Source organism: Perognathus longimembris, chromosome 3 (assembly GCF_023159225.1).
Source record: "Perognathus longimembris pacificus isolate PPM17 chromosome 3, ASM2315922v1, whole genome shotgun sequence".
Classification (NCBI taxonomy): Eukaryota; Metazoa; Chordata; class Mammalia; order Rodentia; family Heteromyidae; genus Perognathus; species Perognathus longimembris.
In genome coordinates, this window is record NC_063163.1 from 91,842,327 (window position 1) to 91,852,427 (window position 10,101).

General features: G+C 55.1%; 1 protein-coding gene across 1 annotated transcript; it reads right to left on the reverse strand.

Moving 5' to 3' along the window:
* Window positions 1-5,935: 5,935 nt before the first annotated feature.
* Window positions 5,936-9,236, reverse strand: Lif (LIF interleukin 6 family cytokine). The gene is made up of 3 exons (XM_048340933.1): window positions 9,218-9,236; window positions 7,425-7,603; window positions 5,936-6,346 (listed from the first exon to the last, which is right to left on the reverse strand). The coding sequence occupies exons 1-3, from the start codon at window positions 9,234-9,236 to the stop codon at window positions 5,936-5,938; spliced, it is 609 nt and encodes a 202-aa protein (XP_048196890.1).
* Window positions 9,237-10,101: the final 865 nt, after the last annotated feature.

The following is a 10,101-nucleotide window of genomic DNA, read 5'->3' on the forward strand; positions in this document are numbered from 1 at the left end:
ATTGAGGACTCCTGCAGGGCACACACACACACACACACACACACACACACACACACACACACACACACACCAAGAACCCACCCACTGCTGAAGGCCCATTGAGTTGCCTGCTGTAGGTTTCCAGGGGGGGGGAAATTCCCTTTAGATCCCAGTCCCAGACTCTGCTTTCCTCCCTGAGCCTCCTCCTTTCCAATTATGAGAATCACATAACAAGATCACATTTCCCTTTTTCCTTTGGCTTCCAGGACTCTCAAAGTCTGAACTTTGAAGTTCAGACATGGTAATTACGAGGCCCCTTGTGATCTAAAACGTTTGTTTTCCTTCTTTCTATGGTCTTAGTTTTCTCAGCATTTATATTTCTTGTTACTGATTCTCTAGGTTATCAGTATTTTTATGGGTTCCCTCTGGAAGTTGCCAGAGAAGTTAACAGAGGGTTTTAAAGTCAGGGACTAATTGTATCACGGCTCCCATTGCGACGATCAAACTTACTGCTGAAAACCTGGCTCTTTGGTGTCATAAATAAATCTTCTGTCTATATTATCCAAATTTGAGGGGACTCTGTTTCTTCTACCACTAACACTGGAGCCCCTTTGCAGTCCTGACCATAAACTTAAGATGGTCATAAACTTAAGTAAACATCAAGAACACCTCAAAGCAGCTTGGCATGGCAGTGCACACCTGTAACCCCAGCACTCAAAAGGTGGAGGCAGGAGGACTGAGAGTTTAATGCTACATAGTAAGATCTTACTTTAAAAAAGAAAAAAAAAATGGTGCTGGTGGCTCACACCTGTAATCCTAGTTATTCAGGAAGCTGAGCTCCAGAGAACCATGGTGTAAGGCCAGAAAAGTTTACTAGGCTCCATCTAAAAAAAAAAAAATATATATATATATATATATATATATATATATATATATATATATATAAAAGCCAGGGTGGCGGCATGGTTCGAGTGGTAGAGTACCAGCCGCGTGAGTACAAGGCCAGGAGTTGAAAACCCAGTAGTTCTTGGTGCCAGACATGCTACCGTCCCCACTCTCTTTTAAAAAACGCTTGGTACACACCTCCAAGCGTAGGTCTGCAGGAGAATGTGTGGTTTGCATCCGTGAGGCCTGCCATCCCATCCTCACACACAAAGATGGTTTTCCAGGCTGAATGACGTCAAGCTTGTCCTTTCCCCTCATCCTGGGCCTTGGTTTCCTCCTCTGTCAAATGGAGAGACCTCAGCTCACGCTCACAGGGAAGCTGAAGGCAGGAAACTGAAAAGCACTGATACAAATCTGTGATGCCAGTCCTGTCAGATCCCTGAGACCCAGAACGGGAGCAGACTGGTGGGCTCTGAGCCTCTGGCCTGCAACCTGGGTCCTTTGGGGAGCCGTCTTGCCAGGTGTCTCTCCATCCTGCCCATCCCCACTAGCCTGGCTGTGGCCTTGAACTCAGCACTGACTGTCAGAATTCACCGTCCACAGCTACCAGGTGCCTGGAGACATCATACACCCCCCCCAAAAAAAGCACAGGCGTCACATGAAGTCTATATCCTGGGCTTCTTGGTTCTGCCTCTGTGTGAAGAGCAAGGCTCACAGGCCCGTAGCCTGCATGGCCTAGAACCTTCCTTCCTCCATCTGTGCCATCCTGCAGCAGGCCCCAGGCAGGCCCTCTCCCAGGCTGGTGATCCGCCAGGTCCACAAGCCACAGGACGACCAGACATGATGGTCAGTGACATCTGGGACATGTTTGGTTTTCTGCTAAGTTTCTTCTTGGGAAGCTTCCATCTGGCCCTCACTGAGGGACAGGTCAAGGCGAAGGGTGGATAAGGATGAGCAGGTGCAGTGGCTCACGCTGGTCATCCTACCTCCTCCGGAGGCCGAGATCGGAGGATCCCTATTCAGAGCCAGACCGGGCAAGAAAGGCCGTGAGACTCTGACCTCAATTAACTACTAAAAAGCCCGAAGTGCAGCTGCGAATCACATGAAGAGCACCAGTCTTGGGTGAAAAAGTTCAGGGACAGTTCCCAGGTCCTGAGTTCAAGCTCCAGTACTACAGGAAGTACACGAGCACATGTGCACAGAACACACATGCACACCTCTCAGGCAAAACTAGGTAACTCACAGATGGCTGTTCCAAAAGCCAGTCATGCCTGGAGGAGAGCCCCAGCCCTGAATCCCAGAACACAGCCCAGGAGATATTGGAGACCACTCAGGGACCCCTTGTCTGAGGCTGTCCAGTGCAAACCTCCTTTGTTATCCAAGAAAGGACCCTGGGAAAGCTCCAAGGGGTGGGGGGGGGGGCTGTGGAGAGGGTCTCCCGGTGTGGAGCGGTGTGGGACAGCAGTGTGCCACATGGGAGCTTGTGGGGTCCAGGAAAGCCCCCCTGAGAGGCTGGCAAGGCTGTGACCCACCCTGGCCCCTGGCTCTGACCCAGCATCCTTTGTGCCTCTCCCACCGCTCCGAGGCCCCGTGATGCCATGGGGGACGGGAAGCATGCCTAGGTGACAAAGCCCTGGAAGGCCGGCATCCGCCCAGCCCCTGAAGCTCTGTGGCAGGGGAGAGAACGGGAAGTTTGGAGCTGAAGGGGTGGCCCCAGCTGGCCCCCAAACACTTCAAATGACCCTGAGCCTGTGGTTTCATCTCTCAGAACCTCAACTTCCTCCCCCCCACCCCGTGCCCTGGTTAAGTGGGTGTAAGTCAATGGGGTTACTGTGATCAAGTAACACGCCAGCCCTCCCAGGAACAGCCCACCCCGACTTTGTGGTACCCCATCTTCTAGACACCATCTACCTTCTTCAGTCTGGGCCCAAATCCCACTCCGGCCCACGTTCTGCCCGCCCCACCTCGATGGTGCCCCCTCCCCTTCCAACCTCCTGCCATACCCAGCTGGAGGGGGACAGGCTGGTCCCACCACCACCTCAACTCCATCCCCTCACATCAACACACTCCAGAGAGTTTGCCAAGAGCAGATTCTTTATTCATTTCTCTTTTTTCTTAAAAAACAAAAAAGTACTCCTTCAGTATAAAAAATAAATATTTTAAATATGACATTGAATAAATAAAAAATAATTTTGTCAGTATGAAACATCCCCATAGGGTACATTCATCAAAGAGGAATTTGTCACCCCCAAACCAGATCCTTTCTGGAAGAAAGGGAGGAGGGAAACACCTTGAGGCCCCTTTCCGAGGGAGGGGGACCCCACTGAGCTAGCAGTGCAGAGAAAGGGGTGGGGTGGGGTAACTGGGGATCTCTTCTAACATCCATACAATCTGAAGGGAAATAAATGGCTTCCTTGCTAGATTCTGGTGTTAACCTCCCTCTCTGTGGGGCCAGCAACGCAGGGCTGGCTTGCTTCCCTTAGGGCTAGGGACCAAGAAAGACGAGGCAAGGGGACACAAGGAAACTAGCAGTGCTTAGTTCATTAAAAATATTAAATAATAAATAAGGACCCCAATCCTGATTAACTGCCATATGACTGTCCTTGTCGGTCCTGTGTAAATGGGTGGTCTGAGACCTTGGAGGGCATCTTTGCCTCTCTCCCTATCTCCACGTAGCTGATGGAAGGATCTGGAAAGAGCAATGAGAATCAAGTCCTACTCTGAGCTGACAAGCAATGGCTGAGCCAAGGCTTGTGAGGCAGGAAAAACAACAAAAATCTGTGGGCTCCTGAGCCTCTGGTGTGTGTGGCTGCAGGGGGACCCAGCTCAGGGAATGTGGGGGACCCAGTGACCTCTCAAGCCCCCAGCTGGCCTTGGGACTACAGAATTATGTCTCTGCTGGCCTTTACACTAACTGTCTTTTTATGGCAAAGTTCACTCTGGAGAATTGAGCTGGAGGAAGATAGAGGAGAAGAAGACGCTGCAATCTCGGACAAGGGTGTGACCCACATTCAGACAGCCCCAGGAAAGACATCACGGCTTTGGTCTCGTTCCCTCAGGGACGTGAGCACACAGCTCCTCGCCTCCCCTCTCTACCCACCCACCCGCCCCCAGGCCTCAGGACCTGCCTGCTGCCTGTCCAGGTAAAGTGCTTAGAGAAAAGTACCAAAAAACAAAAAAAAATCATCATTGGAAAGCCGACATTCTCAGAACCAGAATCCTGCTGGCTGAACTGCTCAGGACCACCCCACCCACCCCTTGTTCAGGTTTGAGAAACAGCCAGAACACTGCAGCCCACAGCTGCCCAAGCTCCGTCCCCTCCCTCCCTCCTTCCCTCTCCCCCACTCTCTTCTGCCTCCAGACCAGAGGGCGTGACTCCATTCGCCTGGCCCCAACACAAAGGAAGACAGATCAGATGGGATTCTACGCCTGGGAGCCCAGACATGGGTGGGGGTGGGAAGAAAAACAGGGACCCACTACTCGCCCGTCTGTTTCCCAGGCATCTCAGGGCCCTCCCCCAATCTGGAGCTGTTGAGTTGCACCCCCCTGCCCTAGCTTCCTGCGTGTGGGTGAGTGTTCAGATCACCACTGGAGAAGAGCATGTTGGGTGCCCTTGGAGGGTCATCCCAGAGACCCTCAGCCTCTGGTTAGGATTGAGAAGGAAATCAACCTCGCCCATGGGCTACTGGGTTCTGACAGTGACCATCGGGGGTGCCAGAGAGCACAGTGTGAAGGAGCCTTGGCTCAGCCACTCGCCAATCAACGGTCCCCCTCCCCCAGGGCCACGGCCACTGGGACCCTGACACACACACACACACACACACACACACACACACACACACACACACACCAAAGCAAGCTCCCATGGAGGGAGGGAGAACCGGGTGACACCCTCAGATTCTGACCAGCCTCTGTGATCCCCTTATAGACTCCGAGACAAGAACGGGCTACACGAGGCCCTGCCCACATTACAATGCGAGGGCCTGACACATTGTTTTTAAGTCTGCTCATTAGGGAGCAGGGAAAGTGGGATTAACTCTACCGTTGAAAGCACCAATAAGTTAACATAAATAGAACATCATAATAAATAGACACACCAAACTCGTGGGCCTCGGACTTTCCTGAGACCCTGACCTCAAGTTCTGTGGTCCCTCGCTCTAAGGGACCGAAGGTGGCCTCTCGTCCACCTCGGGGACCTTGGTGTGGCCTCACGGGGCGTCTCCAGGCCTCACGTGTGAGCTGCTGTTCTCAGTCACCTGGCTGTCCTTTCTAGACCCATCTCCAGAAGGACTCTGGTCCTCTCCGAACCCCTCACCTGCCTCTGCCACCTGTCTCGTCTCACCTGCACGCAGGCCACCTGGGAAGACTGCAGGAAAGAACCACAAGGCTTTTCAGGGTCTGCTCTGCTTCCAGCACCTTCGTTTTTACAGGCACAAAGGTGGCCTCTTTGCCTCCCCGAGAGCCTGAACACATGACCTTATAGAATCTTCCCACTGGACCATCTCTAGGCCTGAACTCTCTCTGATCATGCTCAAGAAAAGACACTCTCCTACCATCCTACCCCTAAAAATCCCTTCTCCATCTTCCACCCACAAAACTTCTAAAGGAACAAGAAAATCCTTCTTGATCCCAGCCCCTCCAGCCCCACCAAGTCTCCACCAAGCCTTGTGAAGTCTTCCATCGGGGCAGCCAAGGCCTGAATGGACACCACTGCACGAGGCCCCTCCCCTGACCCTTGCTGTCTCACCCTGTGGCCAGGGGTTCGTGTCGACAACGTGTACAGGTTACTCACCGCGCAGTAAGCAAGGAACGAAAGGGACAAGTGGGGGTGGGAATCTCCCCCAAGCCCAACCCCCCGGTGGTCATCCCCCCAAGGAAACCAGTGCACCTTCAGGTGGGCCTGCACATGGGTCCTGCCCATGGACATCTCATCACAGCACACGCAAGTGGAGTTGCTTGGCTGGGGAGCCCTTGGGTCGGGGGGGGGGGGTGTCTGCCAGCAGGTCCCCCCAGTGCCCTGGGCCCCATCCCACACCCGGCCCCCCCCTTCCTGAAATGTCTGGGTCCATGGCTAGAAGGCCTGGGCCAGCATGTTAATGACCTGCTTATACGTCCCCAGGAGCTGGCAGCCCAGCTTCTTCTTCTGAAAGACATCCTTGCCGGAGGTGTCCGGGGCGTAGGCCACGTCCACGTGGCCCACATGGTACTTGCTGCACAGGCGGCAGTGCACGTTGCTGAGAAGCCCCCGCAGGGCATCGGCCGTGGCGTTGAGCTTGTTATGGAGGCTCAGGGCATTGGGGTTCAGGGTCTTCTGGTCTCGGGTGATGTTGCCCAAGGAGGCACCCACGTAGGCGACGATGCGGTACAGTTCCACCAGCTTTGCCTTTTCTGTGCCGTTGGCATGGAAGGGCGGGAAGTCTGTCATGTTGGGGGCGCATAGCTTGTCCAGATTGTTGGGGAATGGCTCCCCCTGAGCTGTATACTAAGGAAAAGAGTGACAGACACCAAGGTGACAAAGTGGTCAAGGGTTGATGGGCTCACCTGCCACCCTATCTAACCCTTGGGCCTCAGTTTCCCCACCTAAGGCAAGGAGTCTAAGCTCCTGAGAGCAGAAGACAACATCAAGGTCAAGGTTGTCATCACCCCCCTCCCCATAGGAACAGAAAGGAAATGTGGTGTGTCACAGGTGTCACCTCAGCCTGGACACCACACACACACACACACACACACACACACACACACACACACACACTTGTACTTTCCTTTCTTTCTTTCTTTTTTCTTTTGCCAGTCCTGGGGCTTGAACTCAGGGCCTGAGCACTGGAATCAAACCCAGGACTTCATGTATGCTAGGCAAGCACTCTACCAATAGGCCATATTCCCAGCCCCACTTTCTTTTCTTTCTTTCCTTCCTTCCTTCCTTCCTTCCTTCCTTCCTTCCTTCCTTCCTTCCTTCCTTCCTTCCTTCCTTCCTTCCTTTCTTTGTCAGTTGTGGGGCTTGAAGTCCAGGCCTGGATCCTATGCCAGAACTCTTCTTTCAAGGCTAGCGCTCTACCACTTTGAGCCACATTGCCACTTCCAGTTTTCTGGTGGTTCCTTGGAGACAAGAGTCTCACCAATTTTCCTGCCTGTGCTGGCTTTGAACCACAACCCTCAGATCTCAACCTCCTGAGTAGCTGAGCTTACAGGTGTGAACCATTGGTGCCTGGCCACACGAGAACTTTCATGGACCATCAGAGCCACGGCACCTCCCTGTCTACTCCTCAACCCTCTATTACCCCCTCCCCAGGAGAGACATCACGGACCTGCAGGAGCCAGGCCCCCACCTGTCATCCGGGCTACCTTAGGAAAAGATTCCCAATTCTGCAGTCTGCAACTTGCTCCAAGAGTGACAGGTGGGGGGGGGGGGGGGGAAGCTGTGGGAATCGGGGTGTGACTTAACCAGGCCCCTTCTAGGGTGTTTTTCCAGTTCTAAAAGGGGTCTCCCACCAATCAGCACAGACGCTGTATTCCCAGCCCCTCCCTCCCCGACCTTTCTTCAGGCCCCACAGGTGACTTACGTAGAGGATGAAGAGCGCGCTGGCACTGCCGTTGAGCTGGGCCAGTTGATTCCTGATCTGGTTCATGAGGTTGCCGTGACACGGGTGGCGGGTGGCACAGGTGGCATTGACAGGCGTGATGGGCAGGGGGCTTGCTGCCCCGTCTTTCCAGTGCAGAACCAAGAGAAGGGGCACGACCCCTGGGAACACGCAAAAAGGAAGGACGTGAGCAGGAAGGCGGGAAGGATGACCTGGGGTTAGGGGAGGGGTCGCCTGTCTCCCCTTCCTCCCACTCTCCTCCTCCTCCTCCTCCTCCTCCCATTCCTACAGGGCTGCCTCTGTCTCCCAGTCTCCAGATCTTCGTCTGGCCCTGCTGTCTCTGCCTGCTACAAGCCGGGAGGGAGCTGTCAGCACCTGCTGGAAGCTGCCAGCCTAGGCTCTGGGGACAGACAACTCCAAAGCCACCACATCGCTAGGCTCTGGCTGGACCTCAACCCTTTCCAGGCCCAGCAGGTGCCAGGAGACACGTGGCCCCTGCTGGCCAGGGCCTTCTTGACTCTCAGGTTGGTCCAGATTGGACTGCTGCTCCATTCTAGCCCCCCACCCACCTTCTGGCACCCCCTGGACCCCCCAGATGGTGGGCTACGAAGCTTGTCATTTGAATCTGCCCCCTTGGGGCCTATTGCTACCTAACTCTGCTATTCCCCCACCTCTGTTCCTCCTCCAGCCCTCCCCCCCAAATGGATCAGGACCTACATCCAGATTCTGCAGGTTCCCACAATCCAACCCCAAAACTATCATAGACCTCAAGGCCACACGCATTCTCCTCTAGTCTGCTGCCAGGGCCCAGGCCCTGGGTTAGAGCGAAGACCAGCCCCCCTCCCCCCACACACACCCCACCACCAGCTTTGGTGATCCAGTTGGAGGGGGACGGGAAGGAAAAGAAAGGTGTGGGGAGAGCGGGGAGCTGTCAGGGCTTGTCCCAGAGGCCCCTCCCCTGGGGAGCCTGCCCCTCCCTTCATCCTCAAGCAACGCCCCCACAGCCAGATCACCCCCCCCCCCTTCCAGGACCCAGCAGAAGGTAAGAAGGGGTGAGAAGGGGCTGAAATGAGCCCACCAGTGACACTGGGGACCTCCTGCCCCCTCCCCACGCCTCCATGCTGGGACTGAAGGGGCAGTGAGCGGGGTCCAGTTCACACCTTTGGCAGTGTGGAGCACACACACCCCGGGGTGGCAGGGGAGAGGGGGGCCCCATCCTCCTCTCACCTAGTGCCAGGGTTTCTCCAAAGCAAGTAGCAGACCTTAGGCAGCAGCACCTGCTCCTGTCCCGGGCCGGAGTTTACAAGTTGCTCGGGCCGCCCTGTGCTCCTCCCATGGAGCAGCTCGGGACGCGCGGGTGGAAAAGAGAAAGCGGAAAGAAAAAAAGAAAGGGGGAAAAAGAGAGAGAGAAAGAGGGAGGGTGACTCCAGGAGAAAGCAGAGAAGTTACTGCATCGTGGAGAGTGAGCATGGCAGACCGCGGAGGAGAAGGAGGAAGGAAGGAAGGAAGGAAGGAAGGAGGGAAGGAAGGAGCCCGCCAGCAATGGGGTGTGGAGGGTCCCCCTTCCCTTGCTGCCGCCAACCTGCAGGTCTAGGGCGGGCTGGGTGCGAGGTGTCTGGGACTCAGTGCGGTCACCCAGCGCCTGGGGCAGATCGGGAGGTGCGTGCGGGGCGTCCACAACCGGGGAGGTGGGGTGGAGGGGGTGCCCCATCCCGGAGCTGCTCGCCCAGAGCCCCAAGTTGTTTGTCCCCATGCTCCCAGTGGGGTGGATTTACCTGCCGCCAGGACCTTCATTCTGGGCTGGACTCCAGAGGGCTTGGAGGAGACCTTGGGTGCCGGCTCTTCTCAGAGGTTCATGCTCGGATGGGAAATTTGCCTGATTTATATACGCGAGCCTGTGTTGTAAGACAGAGAAACAGCTATATTTAGCCGGGATCCCCGGTCCAGGAAGTTGTTTGAGGTGCATCATAGGAAATTATGAATGGGAAGAAAGTGAGAGTGGGGGGGGGGGGACGGGGAGGGAGACGGGGAGGGGGGAGGGCAAACTTTTTCCTCCTAAGAATGTGATTGATAAAATTATAATGAAGTCTTCCACCACCACCCTAAACAAACAAACAAACAAAGGTCCTGTGGTTTCCCTAAGTGACTTGCCCTGAACTTTCTTTGAAGATGGATTTGGGGGGCGGAGGGGGTGGGCGGAGAGAGGTGCCCAAGCCCATTCAAAGAGTAAGGGTCCCCCTCTGGAGCCTCAGATAGCCTTATGACTCACCTGGATTTGGGGAGGTGGAGACAGTTGGGAAGAAGATAGAGGTTGGTAACTGTGCCCCCCCCCCCGTCAGGGGGGGCAGAGCGAGTAGGAGGAGAGCAGCTGGGCTTGGTAGACAGGCAGCTTACAGGAAGAGGGGCTGAGCTCGGCTTGGACTTTAAACAGTGTAATAAAGCGAACAGGACCTAGGTGCTCGAAACAGTCCCATTGCCACTGGGCAAAGAGGGACTCCCAAGGGAGCAGGTTTTCCGGGGGACCCAGGATGTCAGAACCCCTGGCCGCCATCGGCCCACCCCTCAGCTGACCACCATACCAATATGATGAGGCTAGGGCTGAGAACATGGGATGGGAGCAAAGCCGACACTGTTTTTGGAAGGAGTTTTGGAGGTGGGG

Coding starts and splice junctions, on each gene's coding strand:
- Lif (XM_048340933.1), bottom strand. Junction 6,347..7,424: donor GCGCGCTCTTCATCCTCTAC/GTAAGTCACCTG, acceptor TCTTTTCCTTAG/TATACAGCTCAGGGGGAGCC.